Source organism: Notechis scutatus, chromosome 4, assembly GCF_049901735.1.
Source record: "Notechis scutatus isolate UNSWTSFEM ecotype Mainland chromosome 4, rNotScu1.2, whole genome shotgun sequence".
Lineage (NCBI taxonomy): Eukaryota > Metazoa > Chordata > Lepidosauria > Squamata > Elapidae > Notechis > Notechis scutatus.
Window position 1 is genome coordinate 99,433,008 of NC_142012.1, and position 20,374 is coordinate 99,453,381.

At 38.5% G+C, this 20,374-nt stretch overlaps 1 protein-coding gene across 3 annotated transcripts; it reads right to left on the minus strand.

The window, feature by feature from the left end:
• Positions 1–859: 859 nt before the first annotated feature.
• On the minus strand, positions 860–20,374 carry CEP55 (centrosomal protein 55). 3 transcript variants are annotated; one of them, XM_087964201.1, is made up of 9 exons: positions 20,101–20,374; positions 16,796–17,009; positions 15,163–15,447; positions 11,255–11,320; positions 6,884–7,025; positions 4,445–4,749; positions 3,044–3,115; positions 2,519–2,644; positions 860–1,762 (listed from the first exon to the last, which is right to left on the minus strand). In XM_087964201.1, exons 2-9 carry the CDS (start codon positions 16,952–16,954, stop codon positions 1,556–1,558), a joined length of 1,362 nt encoding a protein of 453 aa, XP_087820327.1. In that variant the 5' UTR covers positions 16,955–17,009; positions 20,101–20,374; the 3' UTR covers positions 860–1,555. The 3 variants fall into 3 exon arrangements, with proteins under 3 accessions (XP_087820327.1, XP_026526538.1, XP_026526537.1); XM_026670753.2 differs by having other exon boundaries at positions 860–1,765; XM_026670752.2 differs by having other exon boundaries at positions 860–1,777.

The window sequence follows — 20,374 nt, forward strand, 5'->3', positions numbered from 1 at the left end:
TAATACGAAACAGCGTAGAGTTTCAGGTGTGATCATAACTCTGTCATTCATAGTTATTCTGTGGCACAGAGAGGACTAAGACCCAGGGGCACTTTCCCCTTTTCATTTTGTCCGTACCTGCCAGACATTCAGCAGCTTTCCATAAAACGTGCATAATTGTAAGTCATCCTCAACTTGCAACCTTTCAGTTATGATGGACCTACCTGGGTCTACTTATGGTCTGGATTTGAAGTCCGATGCTCAGAAGACCCTCTGCAGCCACATGATCAAACTTTGGGAGTTCAGCAACTGGCCACTTGCAGTTCCCCACGGCCACAGAGCTGGATTTTTACGACACTTTTGCAGAAAACCAGCATTTATGGCTGGTTTTGGGGGGAAACCGTACTCATAGGGAACCATTGGTTCCCTTAACGACCACAGCATTCCTTTAATGTAGTGGCAAAACCACTACAAAAAAGGTAACTAAAATCGATTTTATGACCATCATGACATACAATCTTGATGGACAGGCTCTCATTACAGTTGTAGGTCAAGCACTACCTGTACTTGGGAGCCTATGATGGAGTTGCTTTCAGATTGATGGGAAATATCTGTGTGATGGTTACAAAACATTGTTCTTATCTAGTTTAGCGGTAGCTTTATAAACCACCAAGACACAGTGTCTACCTAAAGGAGATACAATCCAATCAAATTCTGGGAGGCATGACTAGAAGCTCAAATCACATTGAAGAAATAGCACAGTAGAAGTTACAAACAAAATAACAGCACAAGAGATACATACAGCAAATTCAAGAGGGAATAACAAGAAGCTGCATGTACAGCCATTCCTGATCTTTTAAAAAAAGACATATGTACAGGATTGGTGGCATAGCCGAATTCCTTTTTATTAAAAGCATTTCCTTATACAGGTTCCCTGATAAGTTATATCCCCAAGCTTTCAGCTCAGGGATAACCAGTGCAAATGAGAGCATATCTTTAACAAAATGGATGCAATAGTCAAGACACACCCCGATGTTCTGAATTTGGGACTTGTTTTCTTTCTGCAAAGAAGAGTTCAGTGGAAATTAGAAATTGGGGTAGGTGATGTTTGTTTTCCCATTACACCCAACTGCCTCCATGCATTCCTTCATGTGGCCTACATGTTCATGGCTCATCGGATGGTAAAATGATTTTCCTCTTTTGCAAATGTTAGAGGGCCTCGGTAAACTGAAATGTCAAAATGCATTTCTGGAGGCAAGGCAAAGAAATCACGTGTTAATCCAGTAAAGTAAAAACAGCAGTAATTGAACATTTGCATGATGCATTAGCCTACGGAAAATAAGATAACTTTCTTGCCCAAGAGTGCAAATACAATCAGTAGTTCAGAATTGAAGATACCATGCACAAAGTTGTTTACTGCCTGGATCTTCATGATCGTTAAATTACAGCACAAATGTTTTGGTTGAAATATGAACTGTAGTCCTTTAGCATCTTCATTAGTTGTTTTTAAAAAGCTATTATTTTCTGTTAAATTGCATGGGTGTATTGAGACAGAGCTATAGGTTTACTCTAGGACTTAAACAGTACAGAAATCAACGTGAGCTAATAATTCCCTATGCTGGCTTGTAGGATATTGGGTTTTACATTTTGGACACTCCAGGAAACTTTCATCCAGAAGGCTTATACGTTTTGGTGAAGAACGTTTGTCTTGTATCACCAACTTGTCTTCAAAAGCAGCCTGGAAGTTGTCTAAGACTTCTAAACATCCACCACGTTCTGGAAGCTTCTGGAAAAAAAACTGTGGCATTTAAAAATGACAATATATAATTTATAATACATGCCAACGGCATTTCTTTTAGGGGTCAAACATCTAAATATAATTGAATTTAAAAAGGATACGTGACTGGAATGTAACAGAATCTAGTGATGTGTAAAGAAAAAATACATTAAAGTTTTATATCAGAAGTCTATCTGACTGTTTTGATATTATCTACCATGTTTCTAAATTCCTCATCAGGTGCTGTTTAAAACCAAAGGCAAAAGTTCTCAGAGCAGTCGGCACAGCATTGAATAGTCAGAAGTTGCAACAGAGTGTGTGAAATTGTTATAAAAAACAACACACCTGGCAAATAAAATACTAACTCATCAACAATTGCAGTTCAGTATACATAGTATATGTGGAAAATGGAAAGGATGTTTTAAGGCTGTGCAGGTCTGGATTTGAAGAGCAAATTGTGATTCAGAGTCACATTTCAGACTTGAAGAATTGAACAGCTATCATATCTCAGAAAAAGACTCAATTGCGTTATGGTGTTCTTGACAGATGGCTAGAAGTATATGTATACCTGCTGCAAATCTTTCCTTTCCTTTCCCTTCCCCTTCCTTCCCTTTCCTTTCCTCCTCTCCTTCTTTCTCCATCCATCTATCCAATTTATTGGGCGCTCATTTTCCATAGGATAACTCTTATTTTGCCTTTCATGCTGGATCTCTGCATAGCTCTAGTAAAGATTCAGTCTTTAATTAATCCACCAATACTTACTGAGGGCTCAAGACGAGTAATTTGATCTCTTGCCTTCCGCAGTTCCCTAAGGACTTTGTTCAACTGGATTTGCAAATTCTGGCGATCTAGTTTTTCATTCTCAAAGTCTGATGTGCATGACTGGATCTAGAAGAAAAGAACTGGATGAAAAATGAAACGATCTCCTGTTTTTCTCATATCTGATAATTACATGTTCCATTTAAATATCTGCCTATTCACAAAATAAATGTTACCTTTTTATAGATAAAAAAGGAAGAATAGCTTGATAAAAGAAGTAAAGACTTGTAAAGACTGCAAAGGGGATGGATACAATTAATCCTGAATGAACTTTGAATTCATATTCTGTTCAAAACTTAAACATAGTCACAATGACAAATTACATTAATAACATTACGATTTCTGTACCGTAGAACTGTATACTGTTTCTATATTAGAACACATTTTTGACATTAAAATGAATATTATAGTCGTGGATATTAGTCACAGAGATCTATGCTCCATGTGAGAGAGCGCATAATTGCGTACCTGCTGTTCCAAAGCTGCTATTCTTGACTGTTCTTCTTGCTGTTTTATCAAAGACTTGTGGAGCACTTCAACCTGTAAAATATGAACAGGAGATTAAGTGACAATCAATACATAAAAAGCTTCCAAATAATAGATACAAGACATTTTCATGGGCTTATTTTGCTACACTTCACTACTGCTGTAATGAAAAGAGTGACAGCATGAAGAGAAGCAATGCCTCCTTTTCTTAACCCTTATGCCTCCCAATTTCTTCTCAGCTACTGTATATTGGTACATATAAGCCTCGACAGGGTGCAAGCGTATCCTTGCCATCATCACTTTTGGTGATATTTAAAGCAATGTTAGGTGAATATACGGTATTTAGAGCAGGGGGTTGAAGATCTGCATGCTACAAATACAGGCAGTCCTCGACTTACGACCACAACTGAGCCCAAAATTTCTGCTGTTAAGTGAGACATCCATTGAGTTTTGCCCCATTTTAACAATCTTTCTTGCCTCCGTTGTTAAGTGAATCACTGCAGTTGATAAGTTAGTAACCCGGTTGTTAAAGTGAATCTGACTTGCCCCTTGACCCTGCTAGTCAGGTTGCAAAAGGAGATCACATGACCTTGGGACACAGCAACGGTCATAAATGTGAACCGGTTGCCAGGCATCTGAATTTTGAGCATGTGAAAGGATGCTGCAAAGGTCGTAATTGTGAAAAACGGTCATAAGTCACATTTTTCAGCGCTGTTGTAAGTTTGAACAGACACTAAATGAACTATTCTAAGTCAAGAACTACCTGTAGAATTCCCTTCCAGCTGATTTATTTCACTCACTGCCAAAATCAGGGTTAAGTTATGCACTCAGATGGTTACTGGCTGTTAAGCACATTAGCAGAACCTGTCAACTAAAAAGATACTCCTTTGGTCTTTGGAATGGGGGAAAACAAGGCATTCTTGAAATGCCTAGATAATCACCTCAGCAGCCCAAAGTTGTCGGAGAATAAGAAGGTTATTGGAGAGCATGATGGATGGACTCTTGGAGACGGATGTGTCCCATTGGAGAAGTCACATCCACGGGACGGGGGAAAAGACCAGGGTCAAGGGGAAAATGTATGATGTGATTTAGTGTCGGCTGCACACAGCCACACGCCAACATGGCAATTTCTAATAAGCCAATTTACTTTTTTTGAGATGCGGCTAGAGACTTTTGATTTGAATGAGGGTGGATTTGTTGGAGCCCTGACAGAACCATTTAAAGGGATTTCATTTTGAAAGTGTCTTTAGACAGACGCAACTAATCCCAACCCAGCCTTCCACCACTCAAATGGAAGGAACCTGCAATACCCTGAATTCCCAACCTGCGGGATGAGTTTGGGAAGCCTGTGATAACAAGGCATCTAGTCAACAGTACAAAGACCTGAATTGAGAGGGTATGTGTACGCTTCCTTTCTTCATCCAGCTTTTTCCTGGTCGCTTCGTGTTCATGTGTGACTCTCTGCAAGAGCTGCCCTTTGAGGTGGTTTTCATCCTGAAGAGCCTTAACATCAGCTTGCTTCTGCAGCTTCATCAGACCGTCTGCATTTACTGCCTCTTGCTTAATGTTGTCATACTTCCTTTGCAGTTCATTAACGTCAGCCTGGAGCTGGGAGACTATTTGCTTTTCTGCTTCTAGATTCCTTTCTGCTGTAGCCAACATCTGTTCATAATATCTCTGCTTGTCTCCTTTTAGGGATTCCGCCAGAGGGAAAAGGGATACGGAACAGAACAAAAAAGACATGAAAAAAATGAATATGCAAATAGGTGAAAATATGAAGCCAAACAGCAAATTGTACTTTAGATGTAAGAACTGAATTATGGTATCATAGTTGTTGTGATCGCCAGCAGATTGCGGAGACAGCAGCAGAATCAGACAGTGGGGAAGAATATGGGCCAGTCCAGGAATCTGGGAAGGACTCGGACAGTGGCCCTGGGTCCGATACAGAGATGTGGCCAGGGCCATCTGGGAGGTATGTGCTGACTCTGGAGCCTCCAGAATCTGACATCAGTGAGGCAAAGGAACAGGAGGAGCCTGTTCCCAGTGCATGCGTGCACAGAGCTGCCAGAAGGCAAGAACAGTTCAGACAAAAGGGCCGACTCGGGAGTAAGGCCCTCCCATAAGACATAAAAGAGGAGCAAAGGAACAGGAACCTTTGCAGGAAGCAACGTCGTTCGCTCTGTTCAGTTTAAACTTTGAAGCTCTGTGTGGATTTTGTACTTTGGTTTTTTTACAGTTAATTTGGCACTTTAGTTGTTGGTAGCAATTCAAAGGAGATAAAGGTTGGTTTTGATAAAACTTGGTAAAACTTCATTTAATTGTATTCTGATGTAGACATTTCTTATAGCTTTCCATATGGCATTTTGAATTCTACAGCATATTCCAAGGGTACTACACTGGCTCGATGTATCTCTGTTCAAATCCCTAATAAGGTTCATTTAATGACCTTAAAAACCAACAAGCACAAATAGATTAGTCTACAAACTTTTGAAATGTCTTCTGAATATGTCAATGTTGACAGGTTCCTCCATGCTGCCATTCCATCTCTGAATGTATTGCTATAACAACTTTTCTAGTTCTAGTGAAAAGTCCTACTAATATGCTAGTCCTTCCTTCACTAATTTCACATGATAATGATGACGTGAGTTTTGTAAAATGAATCTTGGAAATTGTAATGAAAGTACAAGGCTGCAAACTCTAGTCCCCATCCATATTTCTATCATCATTCAAGATAAAGACAGAATTTAGGGATGCAGGCACTGAGATATATTCTAAAACCTTCCTCTCCTCTATACAATAAATGTCTTTAAAAACTAGTGGCAGAACTTGGAGGAAAAGAATCAGTTGTGGTATAGCAAGATGGGGAGGAGAAAATTACTACTGTTCTTCTCTAGTCTGTGATTACAATGGGATGCAGGAGAAATCTTGGGGCAGAAGGAGCATGATTCCAGAGCAACTATTCTCAACAGGAATAGGGGGGAAAAAACATTACTGGGAAATACTGCTCTAGAATTTTGATCCTTATGGTTCTGGACTTAAGTTTAATTTATCAACTTTAATGTTTCTGGACAATTTTAAGGAACAGCATCCCAAAGGTTAGGGTTAGGGTTCTTTCTTCTCATCTGAGAAGAATCTTCAGCTATGACTAGATGGCAGGGAAATCAGAGCTGAAGAATGAGAAGCAAAACGTCTTCAAAGAAAAACCAGAAAGTCCAGTTGCCTCTTGGAAAAGCACTTTTGGGACAACCATGACCTGGATGACTGAGAATCTCCGTAGATATTTAAGAACGAGGTGCTTAATGTCAGCAATGCCAATATGTCTCACGGCATACAAAAGCTTAATCAAACATAGTATAGATAAGAAATATCATAATAATAACTGTTCAGGCACAAAACAAATACCTAATGGCAGAAGAATTTCCAAAAGCAAACAAAGTGTGAAACTTGTTATCAAGAGGTCTTGCCTGTATCTCTGTACTATGGGAAGTTGTTCTCAGAAATGTTGTAAATTCAGTTGGATTATATGCGTTATCATTATATGCGTTTTTCAATCAATGTCTAAAAAGTGAGTTTTATATGCCAGACCAGATCAACAAATCCTGTTTTATTATCGACAAAATGAGGAGTCTGGGATCTAAACAATGATCAGAATGTATTTTCTCTCCCACCCTCCCTCCTAAAAAAGTACAGTGACACAAAAACAGATTTTAGAAGAACTCTTCTTACAGCTGCAATGTTTTGAACAATACAATGAAATCTGACCAATATAAGCTCTTCTATTTCTTTTGATGGTATGCAGTTTGGAGATTAATCAGTCTATACCTTCTGCCCTAGCTTCTTTTGCTTGCTCTTGGATCACAGTTTTTAGCTGCTGTTCCAGATCAAAAATCCTTGCTAAGAGATTCTGAACATAAGCTTCCCGTTGCTGGTCATATATTATCCACTGCTGGTTTTTCTCTAAAGCCTGTAAAGAGATTCGAAAGTGAGTGAGACTTCTATTTTTTATCTCCCTTTTCTGTAAATTGAATGCATCTTATTTGCAAGGTCTCTTTTACATGACTCCTATTAACACGACATTTCAGGAGAATGCAGGTCGTCCTCAACTTACGATCACAATGGAGCCTGAAATTTTCATTGCTGAATGAGATGTTTGTTAAGTGAGTTTTGCCTCATTTTATGATTTTTCTTGCCACAGTTGTTAAGTGCATCATTGCATATGTTAAGTTAGTAACACGGCTGTAGAGTGAATCTGGCCATTGACTTTGCTTATCAGAAGGTTGCAAAAGATAATCACATAATGACTTCGGGACACTGCAACAGCCACAAGTATGAACCAGTGGGCAAACATCCGAATTTTGAACATGTAACCATGGGAATGCTGCAACAGTCATCAGTGTGAAAAAAAAATGGTTAAGTCCCTTTTTTCAGTGCCATTGTCAATTTATATAGTCACTAAATGAACTGTTGTAAGTTGAAGACGACCTGTGCATCAGAAGCTAACACTAAATCAGTGGAAAATTATCTCTGTACTTTTTCTCCATTCTCACACTGCTGTTGGAAATGATTACAAATTGATGTGATTCAATATACAGCGATAGCCAAAACAGTGTCTGAAATCTGATTTCAAACATAACTTGAAAAGAAACAGATTAGACAATACATGTAGATTTGGATGTTATTTACCTTGATTTTTAATAGAACCCATAGGATTGCAACAATGTAATCCTATGCATCTACTCAAAAATGAATTCTAGATTAGATCAACAAGGTTTCAGGCAGCCATATGAGGATTTCCCAATACATTTGTTACATATTGTTCCTTGGCTTGTTCAAACTATGAGTCATGTAAAAGTGGGACAGCGGTAATGAACCTGAAGAACTAGAACAAACGCATTTATCTCAGGCTCCAAATTGTGCTTTCTTAGGTGCAGCCACACTGAGAATCAAACTGTGCTCTATCACATGCCAAACATTTTCTTATTCCACTATTTTAACATCTTTTAGATGGACTGGGTACCTATGACAGTACAGTTGTACACATGTATGAGAGTTGTTAGTGAAATAAAGTATAAATTGGGAAAGAAGGAAGGCTGCTAAAAACACAGCTGGGAAAAGCTAGGAAAAGAATAGAAATAAAAAGAGATAATAGAAATAAAAAGTTCAGATTATTCTGAACTTCACAATACGAAAAGTAAAAGTTTAAAACTAGTAATTTTCAGAACAGAGATAGAGATCTCTGGCCAGCCCTCTTTATTGAGTGAGAAAAAAAATATACATGATGTATAAAAAGCTGTTGTCACCAGCGGTTGCATGGATGTTGTAGCATGTAGGAAAAAAGCAAATACAAATAAGAAACTGTAAATGAAGACTTTTCTTTAAGATCAACAAACTTTTCTTTAAGATCAACAAACTTTTCTTTAAGATCAACAAACTTTTAGAGGAACAGGATAAATGCATGCACGCCATCTCTTATAAAGTATGTCTATTTTGAATAATTTCCTACTGAGAGGTTTCTGAAAGCTCTTTTAAGTTGTACTTATTTTTTTGTAATTTTTCAATGAATTAATACTAAATAAATGATTTGGATTACAAAAATCTCAGAAAAATAGTTCATTATAATTGATATATGCTCACTTATAAGTATATGGCACATCCATATACAACAGGGGGGTCAAACTCGATTTCATTCAGGGCTGCATCAGGGTGGTGTTTGATCTTGGGGGAGCCGGGGGGGGCATGGCCAGCTTGACATTACTCGTGTCGGGGGTGCCTGTGGCGACCCGAGAGCTCTGCCAGCAAAAATGCTCCATTTTCAGCTGGGATGACTTCCTGCAATCCTCTGCCAGTGAAAACAGAGCTCAGCCCCCCCCCCCCCGCATGGCCTGTCAATTAAAAAGATACTCCTTTGGTCTTTTTAGCTACCAGAAAAAGGGAGTGGGGGAAAAACAAGGCATTCCTTAAATGCCTAGAGAATCGCCCCCAGTAGCCCAAAGTTGTCAGAGCATAAGAAAGTTTTGGAGAGCATGATGGATGATTCTTGGAGATGGATGTGTCCCATTGGATCCAGGGGGTGGGGGGAAGACCAGGGTCAAGGGGGAAATGTATGATGTAATTTAGTATCGGCTGCATCCAGCTTACGCAAACATGGCCACTCCTAATAAATCAATTTACTTTTCTCTGAGATGCAGCCAGAGACTTTTGATTTGAATGAGGGTGGATTTGTTGGAGCCCTGATATGGCCCTTGTGAGCTTTGTTTTCGGCTAGGATGGCCTCCTGCAACTCTCTGCCAGGGAAAATGGAGCATGCGGCCCTCCCAAGCATTTTTGCTGGCAGAGGTGTCGGGGGCCGGTCCTTCGCTGTTTCCAGGGCAGCCCTGTGGGCCAGATCTAAGCACCCCTTGGGCCAAATCTGGTCACGGGCCTTGAGCTTGACACCCCTGATATACAAGAAGAATATATTATTTATTTTTATTAATGTTAACTACATTAATGTTTTATTAATGTACTCTTTTGATTTTGATTGTTATCTGCGAAAGATGGCATTCAACAAGATGCTATATAAAGGCATAAAAATAATACCATAGTATCCATAAGTGGTTGGTTGGTTGGTTTTAGAAAAAATGCATGCTCATTGTTGAAATAAAATTTCCACAGAAGTAAAGCAATGCATTTAATGTGTATTAATATGTAGGAGATTAAAAGACCCTGATAAGAAATTCCTTTATAGATAAAAAAGCTTATGATAACATGCAGGTCAAACAATTTAATATTTATTCAATTTTTAGACTTTATTTGAATCCATACGGAAGGCTTTCAATAACTCAACAAAAGCTTTCCTTTACACAGATATCATCTGTATTATATTAAAGTAGTTTTTGAGTTTAAGAATAGTTTTCATGAGACATAAAAGTTACTATTAATGGAATTTAAGGCACAATCCTCTTTATATTTTTCTTAAATGAAAAAAAAAACAGAGATATAGATGAGATAGCAACATTTAGGAGATGTAATCTAACAATGTTATAGGCTTTCAGTCCCTGGCTTTGTTTGAAGTAAGCAGATTGAACTATACTGCATTTTTGTTTAATCATCCATTCTTAATTGTTACTGGAACTGGATGTGCCATTTCATAGCAAAAGTGGCCAAGGCATAAACAGAAGGCCCACATTAAGTTTTCAACATGGTTTGGCCCTCTTTCCCAGCGAAGAATGGGGAATGAAATGTTGGCTGCCTGCCATACCTCCAACTTGTTTGTTTTATTCAGAAAAGTAGAGAAATATTATAAAGCTTCAGGTGCAGGTCAGGTGCACACATGTAACTCTTGACCAGATGCTCTTTGTGTGACTGAACTATAGCAGCAGCTGATAAAATGGGGGAGGCATCACGGGGTTCTGCCTACAGGCAAATACACAAATAGTTGCATGGCTAAATTATAATTTGATTGATTTATTGCCATGAGATAATGTGCTGCTCTTAGAATGGATACATTCTAAAACATTGAAGTTAAAAATGTAATTTACTCATTTACATCCTACGGTAGCAAAAAAATAAGGAGTCTGATTGTACCTTTTCAGCCTAAGGCATTTTAAATTTTACTGATAGTGATTCATATATAGTATAATGTTGAGCTTATAAAATTATGGCATAAGCCAGCAAGTTATTAGCTTTTGTTACATAGTATTTTATAATTAGCTCACTTTCATGGAGTCCATGGAACTAAATTCAAATTTCTGCCTCTTCCCTGAATGAAGAAACCGAGCCCATTGAAATCTGTCTCAGCATAATATTTGAACTGGTGCAAAACACTATTTTACAAAGCAATATAATCATATCCAAGTAGTCCTTGGTTAACAACCACTCATTTGGCAATTATTCAAAGTTTTATAAGGGTGGTGTTATAAGTACAGTGAATGATACTTCCAATTATTCCTCAAATTCTGCCTATTCCAATACTCCCATTATCACATGATTGTGGGAAGCTACCGATCTGATTGCTTACTAAAAAAAATATGAAATTTTGTATTTTATCCTAGTTCCCTATTACAGCTATATTCCCATATACTCTTTGTTGGGAAACCAGTGACAAATAGCTCCAAACAGTCTAATATGCAATAATTCTATATTATCTGTATTTATGTAATGTTATTTTATGCCTTAAATAAAACATATAACATATTTGATAAAATGCCTTACATCTTTGAGTTGAATTTCAACTTCATGTATGTTGACTGGCATTCCAGCACAGTGCACAGCCTTTTCCTGTTAAAAAATAGAAGAGTGAAACAGTTCAATTCCATTAACTGAAAGCAGATGTCTCTGTGTTGAAGATAGGAGCAGGTACTGCTACATTATGCCTTGAAAGCATTGGGTTTGTGTCATTTTTCAAACTATTGAAACACTCAAGATTCTACTATATTTCTACTAAATATTTCCTTCTGTAGAATAAAAGGGTGTGGCAAATTTTAAAAATACTAAGCCAGATTGAACCTAGTTGTATTTAGATGAAAGACTACCATACCATCCTATGGCTCATATCTTAACAGGGAGGGAGGGAGGAAGGAAGGAAGGGAAGGAAGCAGAAGGCAATGGCAAACTATTTCTGTACAAACACCAACATTGTCTTTTCTATGTAATCATCATGACTTGAATTGACTCAAAAGAGACTTTAATAAATTCCAGAACAGAATCTACTGAGCTATCTACAAATAGGAAAGTTTCATGTTTTTGGCAAAAGATGACAGAAATTCTAAAAGTAGTTGGATAATGTCAGATTACCTGGACTAGAATCTATTATTTCAAAACTTTGTATATTATAGTTTCAGGATAAGAGAGTAAGTAATATGTCCTTAACCTATACAGCCAGAATGTATATATTTGAATTTAATTGGGCTTATTGTTTTGCATAATGGCTGACATGTTTCAATTACCCAATATCTATAAACATCCTTCCAGATTTGGACGAGCACCTGACTTATCACTGTGGTATTTGGTACTTTAATTTTCAAACTCTATAGGATTGATGCTCTACTGCCATCTACTTTGAATAAGTGGTACTTCTGTAATCCTTTTCAATAATATCTCTTAGCTAATCAGGTCAGTGGAATCAAATGTGTAATGATTATAATCTGTTCAACTTGGGTTTTAACAGAGCAATGTCCACAAAAGCACTTTTCAGCATCTAGTACAAGTGTACATAGAAATAAAAATGATGTCCATTTTTCAGCAGAATAATCCAAAATTAAAATATTCTGTGTGGACCACTGTATCTGTCTAGTAAATTTAAATTAAGGATGCTAAAAATAATAATTAATTTGTTAACTTAATTATTACAAGCACTTACTCAAAATAGTACAATTTTAACAAAATTTCCATTTAAAAATGGAGGATTATTAAAATAAAATAGGGCATCAAAATATAGACTGTACTAAAAACAAGACCAACAAAATACATAAGGAGTAATATCTTAGGCTAATTCAAACAGTGGTAGAGACAGACAGAAATAAATGAATATGAATTTATTAGCTGTACCTGACTGTTAGTTAAAATTTTAGACTCATAAAATATCAAATTTAAAATTTATCTTGAAGGACCATTAGATTACTATTTTATTAATTTAGCTGCTCTCCTGAAAGTCATTTTTGAAATATCTACTAGAAGGAAAACAATAAGGACAACACCTGTTTTTGCTATGTCTGATTGTTAAGGGAGATGTGAATAAAATATTATTCCAGTTTAAATAAAAGGGGCAACAAATGATATATACAGTTGATTCCATTTCCTCTTAGAGCCCCGGGGCATAAACAGTCTTGCACGGGTGTGCCATTGTATCGCTCTTCCAGATGAGCTTAGATGAAAGTAAGGCTCCGAGTCTGGCTTATGTAAAAGCTCTTCCCTATGTTCAGCACACAACATGGCACCCGTGACATGCTTAAGTTGCAGAGTTTTGCAGCAAAGTTTAGGTCCTTTTTAAGCCCAAGTTCAGAATCACCTTTTGTGTGTGTGTGTGTGTGTGTGTGTGTGTGTGTGTGTGTGTGTGTATGTATGTATGTATGTATGTATGTATATATATGTGTTTATATATATATATATATATATATATATATATATATATATATATATATATATATATATATATATAAAAAGTTTTTCTGTATGGCATTCAGCTTTGTTCGGTATTTTCCCACATCATTGTAGTTGTGCTTTTAAAGTTGTAGCAACGTTTGCAGAATCTCATCTGCCATCAGCAGGCTTCTGTATATATATATATATTCTGTATATATATATATATTCTGTATATATATATATATTCTGTGTATATATATATATATATATATGTATATGTATATATATATATATATATATATATATATATATATATATATATATATATATATATATATATATATCTTAAGTTTCGGTACACATGTATGGTGTTGGCTTGTTGGTATTTTCCACGTCATTGTTTGTTCTTTTAAAGCAGAGCAGAATCTCATCTGCCATCATCAGGCTTCTGTAAGAAGCCTGTACAAAGCCTGATGATGGCAGATGAGATTCTGAAGCTCTAAACAAAGAACAACTACAATGACGTGAAATATATATATATATATATTTTTGGTAGCCAATCAAGATCAGTTACTGTGTGGAAATCTTGGATTTATTTCAGTTAGCCATGAGGGAGGAAAGGTATCTTGGTGAAGTTAAGGCAACCAAAGGGCTTTCAAAGATTGCATCAACCTCTCAGAATACAATGTCAAATTTGGGCTTTAATGCACTCGGGCTTACATCTAATCCTAATAATAAAGAATTACCTGGACATATACAGGAGAGCACTTAGAAATTTGGACCAAACCACTTCCAGAGATTGGTACTGCGATAGCTGAAATCACTGCATCATGAAGCTGATAGCACACTACCTTAGCTTTAGCTGTGGTGATGGCTTGCTTATTACTGTTGTGGATGGTGAATTAGAAAATGATGGTTGTCACTTTGAGCTTGCAGGGATGGAAATAACTAAGCCATCTTGTTCCATTTCCTTACTACTACTTTGCAACGACCCAATTTTTCATATTTATTTAATTCAGCTCAGAGATTTCCCAACAAGTTGACTCCGAGTGGCTCCCAACATAAAAAGCAGACAGTATTATGCAATCCAAATTAAATGGATAAGATGGTGAATTTGGCCAATAGCATAATGTATACATGCTACAAACCAAGGAATAAGTCTTTAAAACTCTTTGGAACATCATTAGGCCAAGAGCCACTCAATCTCAGGGGGAACCTCATTCCAGAGGATAGGATGAAGCACATTTCTTTGTACTCTGTATCTTCTTCCGTATATTAAGCAGTGCTATGATAGCGGGGGCTGGCTGATACGTGTGGAGCTTTGCACGCAATTGGAGGGTGCTTGTGCTCACATGTGAAGCTCCATTCGCATGAATAGAACTTTGTGCGTGAGTGCAAGCGCCCTTTGCCCACACAAGTGGAGCATTGCATGAGTGCAAGAGCCCTCTGCTCACACGAGTGGCGCTTCATATGTGTGCTTGCCCATCTCTTCTGCAGCCGTTTCAAACCTGTCACGGTCCAGAAATTGGGGACCCCTGACCTACAGTACATCAACCCTGTCAGATCAAGCCATATGGGAGATTGGCAGCTTCAAGAAATCTGGCTCTAGGCAATAGGGGGCTTTAGAGGACAAAAACAGTATGCTGAATTACATCTGGAAGCAAATTGCTCATGAATTGGCTCATAAATCACATAGGCATACCCATCACTGCCTGTGCCACTGCCTTCTGGACCAGCTGAAATTTCCAGATAGTTTTCAAAGGCAGCCCAGTGTAGAGTATGCTGCAGTAATCAAGCTACAAAGTGAAGGTCAATCCAATCTAGGAAAGGGCATACACCAAATGAAGCTGTGCAAAGCATCCCTCATTCAGCAGGAGCTGTGAGTTCAGACAGAGCCCCAGATTACACATCCCTCTTACGAGCAAATGCTACCCCAACCAAAATTAAAGAGTTCAAAAGGAAGGCAGTCCCAAATAACTTCCAAACAGCAGTATGAGGAAAAGGGTTACGTGACAGTGCACACATTTTTATAAACTCACCTGGGCGATCTGGACATTACTGGCTCTGCTTTCAAGATCTGTACATCTTGCAGAAATTGCAGATATGTGATTTTTCTGCCATTCTACCTCTTCTGAGAGTGAATTTAGCAGCTGTTCCCGCTTAACCACTTCTTTTGTTTTCTCTTCTAGCTGACCTCGCAGAGAATCAACATCAGTATTTTTGCTTCTACACTTTAACTCATCTTTCAGGACCTGGATTTCTTGATCTTTCTGTCCAAGTTTATTTTTATATTCTTCTGTTTCTGTTTCAAGGGCAAGTATTTTCTATACGAAGCACAAGCAAGCATTTAACAAGAAAAAAAGGTAAGTTTCCAAACTATAAATTCCTGCTGGAGTAGAAGTGACTAATCATGCTGGCAATTATTAATCCATTGGAGAATAACAATAATAATAAGCTTAGGATTTGGAATATGATTGCACTATTCTGCCTAGAAATTGCCCATTTAATTGTAGGTATACTCTCATTAAAATGTTCACATTTTACCAAAATATATCTAGTATGCTAAAGCATAGATGAAAAAGCTCCCCAAAGAACTAAAACAAGACAAAAAAGACAGCAACTAAGTTCAATTCTTATGAAATCAAGAATTTAATATTAATATGAAAGTGAAACAAAAAATAGAAGAGCCTCCACCACTTTAACAAAAAAAGGAGTCTCAACACGAGCTGCACAATAGAAATAACTTATATGATATCATATAAGTTATTTATATGACATGACAGCTCAGATGATGCATTATCAACTGTCACCTATTTACAATTAAATTTGAATTTAAATGGTTCAAAACAGTTCAATTTAAATCACAATAGTTAATTTACAATAGTTTAAATTACAATAGTTCTATTTAAATTACAATAGTTCATATAGGGCAGTGGTCTCCAAACTTGGCAACTTTAAGACTTGTGGACTTCAACTCTCAGAATTCTGGGAGTTGAAGTCCACAAGTCTTACAGTTGCCAAGTTTGAGGACCCCTGATATAGGCCTTCAAATATACAGATTCTGTGAGAAAAGTAGAAGGAAGGGTAACTAAACCTTTGGGAAAAAATGCATAAAACCACCAATTTCTTCTCTGAAATAGGAAGAAACAAATCATTTTACTGGGGTATGTTATAAAACCATACATCATAAAAGCAACAGTGAAAGAGCCACCCCACTTGTCCTGAGTGCTTCATATGCATTAGAACAAAACAAACTAATGCATGAATGAATGAATAAAGCAAGCATTTAGCATTTCTTAGGGAAGAGTAACTTGCCACCCCATTGTCAGATGTGGTTGTGGTTGCAGAAATCTAGAAGCAATGCCAACAGGCTGCATAGCAGGGCACAAAGAAAAAACAGGGGTATCTATCACCCCTGGTAAGACATCACATGGCAGTTAGGCAGAGTTGGGCAGCATGGCTGGCTCAGGAATTCTGGGGGTTGAAGTCCACAAGTCCTAAAAGGGCCATCATTCCATACCCTTGCAAAAAGGGTTAACATCCCATTTTCAATTAGTTTCTTTTGTAATTAGATGAAAAGTGAAGCCCTTGCTTTACAAAATGGTTTGTCTCCAAATTAATATCCAGGTTTTAATTTAGATGCAAAACAAAGATTAATTTAATTTATATCACCTCCAGAAGCCTCTTCCTTTCTTCGGGTGTCATTTTTCTTTTCTCCTTAATGATTTCTTCCAAAGACTTTTTCAAAGCGGCATTTTCTTGCTTATACACCTGCAATTCTGATTCAGATTTGGAATCACCAGACTTGAATCCCCACTTCTTTGATGTCATACTTGAGATGCTCCAAAAAAATCATCAGGCACTATTCAAGAAGCAGCCACTTCATCTGCAAGATTTTGGGGGGGGAATCTCTCTAAATTCCAAACCCACAAATAGTACAAGCCCATAGGAATTATTCTCTAATATATATTATTACAACTAATCAATTTATTCATAATTTTATTGTATACAAACAGTGTTTTACAACAGACAGGTAAAAACATGTAGGATTCTGTCCCATCATAAATATTATTAAAAATAAAAATTCCTTTCAAAACCCTCTGAACATTTTTGTAAAATAGCAAAAAAAATTCCCAAATAGAACATTAAACCTTAAAAATAGACATTATGAGGAAATTAAAGAAAACAGACACAATGTAGGTGCTAATTGTCTTCAATTAGCCATGTTAAACCTATCCAAATGAAGTAATCTATGCCAGAGATATTATGATAAAGAATGCTGGCAACTGGATGGATCACTTTTAAAAACAATATAAAACCTGAAATGCAGCCAGATGAATTTGAAAGCAAAGAGGTGAGGAGAAACCGCCATTCCCCAATTAAGATGTCTTTCCAATTGTTGGTTGTTTTGTAGAGGGAAAAATTACATGGACCTGTATTTTTCCATGTACGTTATCTTTATATATAAAGATAATGCTAGGTAATGTTATAAAATAGTTATAAAATGCTAAATAAATGCCCATTTTAAAATCAATTACACAGAAGCAAGAGAATCACGTAGATTACAAAGGAATGCAAGGCCAAAGGTTATGTTCATAGCAACAAAATTAAGTTTGCTAATTGGAATCTGAGAAAATACGTTATTACTCATTACGAAAGTAAAACTTGAAAATTCTAGAACTAGAGATATGCAGACTAGCTATTCACATCTGAATAAACAATGGCTTTTCACCTCTTGCAAGGAGTCCACCACATTCCATTTTTTTGCCTTGTGTGCTGAATTGTTTTACGGTGTTTTGACCTGAGCTTTAGACCTCAATTTTAGAAAAGCATAATTGCTGTGAAAAGATGAAGAAATCCTCAAGTCACACCCAACTATTGAGCACATCCAAGTCCTTTTTGTTTTTTGGTAAAAGGGGTCCAAAATGGCTTTATCCTTGCTGGTTCCATGATGTCCCAATGGAGACACAGCCTAGGGATTTCCTAGTAATCTCCCCTCCGTCCCTAAGAAGGCTGAGTGTTCGTTGCTTTCAAGATTGGTCAAGAGTCCCCAACGTGCTTTTTCAGGAGGCAGCTGGACTTTATTTTTCCTTGGAAGACGTTTTACATATCGTCCATGAAGCTTCTTCAGCTCTGACTGGATGGTGGGGAGAGGAAGGATTTATATTCCTTGCAGACAGCTGGTTGTTTGCATTATTTTAGAGAGTTGTTGAGGCCACTTTATCTATGTCCTCAGAGTCACCTGAGTAATGCAAATGGGTGTGGAGCCTTCTTGGAAGATGTAAACTCCCCAAGCGGCCTCAACAACACTCTAAAAAGAATGCAAATGACCCGCTGTCTGCAAGGAATATAAATCCTTCCATTCCCTTCCGCAGAAGAGACTAGAGCAGGGGCCTTCAAACTTGACTGCTTTAAGACTTGTGGACTTCAGCTCCCAGAATTCCTCCTCCAGTCATGTTAGCTGAAGAATTCTAGGAGTTGAAGTCCACAAGTCTTAAAGCAGTCAAGTTTTGAAGACCCTTGGACTAGACCAGCAGTCGCCCACTGGTGGGCCTTGAGAAAATTTTGGTGGGCTGCAGAGAAATCTCACCCCCAGAGCACCCCCCCCCCAAAGCAATTAATCCTGGCTGCGCAGAAACACAAGGCTGCGCCACCCACATGGCCCGCGGGAACCCTCCCCGCCCACTCATTCCTTACCCGGTAAACTTGCCTGCTAAATTGCTATTTTTCCTTTTTCCGACCATCATCTGTTCTGCTCTGCCGGGAGATTTAGATTAGCTAGGAAGCAGGAAATGGTTGGATTTCTTGCTTTCTAGCTAGTCTTTAGATCTTCGGCTCCTCCCTTAGGACTGAAAGTTTGCTTACAAGCAAATTCAGTGCACTCACGGCAAGCAAATTTGAGAGACTGAGCTAGCCAATGGCAGATAGATCACTGAATGATTCTGTGAGCAACTCAATCTGCCTGCTTTGCCTGATTTTGGGTAAAAATTACTTTTTTATAAAAAATTCAATATTTACATACATGGTGTGTTGTGAGTTAATTTTGTGAGTTTGCTTGCAAGCAAATTTTATATGACAGACTGAACTAGCCGATGGCAGATAGATAGATCTCTGAATGAATCTGTGATTCTGTGAGCAACGCAATCTGCCTGCCTGCTTTGCCTGATTTTGGGTAAAAGTTGCTCTTTTTTATAAAAAAAATCAGTATTTATATAAATATTTATAATATTTACATACAAGCCATGCCCAGCCAGTCACATGACCAAGCCACACCCACAAATCAGGCCACACCCACAGAACTGGTTTGTGGTCCCTGGGATCTAAAATGATGAGTTTGGTGGTCCCTGAGGTCCAAAAGGTTGGCGACCTCTGGACTAGACAGTCACTCATCTGAAATGGTTTAGGTTCTCCTGCTTGAGCAGGTGGCTGGACTAGAAGACCTCCAAGATCCTATTTCCTGTCCTATGTCTTGTCCTGTCCTGTCCTATGTCCTGTCCGACACAACTGAGGGCAAAAGAAGAAGGGGATGGCAGAGAATGAGGTGGCTGGATGGAGTCACTGAAGCAGTCGGCGTGAGCTTAAATGGACTCCAGAAGATGGTAGAGGACAGGAAGGCCCGGAGGAACCTTGTCCATGGGGTCAAGATGGGTGGGACACGACTTCGTAAGTAACAACAACAACATTTCCCGTCCTGTCCTATTTCCTGTCCTATCCGTGCCCCACCATCTATCAGAACTGAAGAAGCTTCTTGGATGAGAAGCGAAATGTCTTCAAAGAAAAAGAAAGAAAAGGAAAGTCCAGTTGCCTCTTGAAAAAAGCGCCTTTGGGACCGCCAGGACTGAGGATCTCCATAGACATCGGTCAAGGGCAACCACCACCTGCTGAGGCCCGCTTCCAAGGCAGAGCTCCCTTTTTCCCCCCACAAGGGCTCAAAAGGACCGACATGTCAAGGGCTCCCCCCACTTCCCCATACACACCTCAGCAAAGCCTCTGGAGCGCTAGGTGGACACAGCCGGGCGGAGAAGGGCGCTGGAAGATGGCAAGGCGGCGGAGGCACCGACAACACCGCGCCCTCTCTTCCACGGAAGGAAGGGAAGGGAAGGGAACGGGACGGGACGGCCCGGAGCGGAGCGGAGCGGGGCGGCGAGCAGGAAACAACGGCAGAACCGCTCCGCTTCGAACTGAACGCCCGCTCGAACGCGGCTTCCGAGAGTTTGAATGCAGCGGCTGCATGTGACGCCACTTCCGCCC

Bases quoted from the DNA above. Each gene is read 5' to 3' on its own strand.
- CEP55 (XM_026670752.2), bottom strand. From the start codon at position 16,954: ATGACATCAAAGAAGTGGGGATTCAAGTCTGGTGATTCCAAATCTGAA. The intron at 11,321-15,162 runs GTGAGTTTATAA...ATTTTTTAACAG, and splicing joins GTAATGTCCAGATCGCCCAG to GAAAAGGCTGTGCACTGTGC. The intron at 1,778-2,518 runs GTAAGTATTGGT...TAAATGCCACAG, and splicing joins TTACTCGTCTTGAGCCCTCA to TTTTTTTTCCAGAAGCTTCC.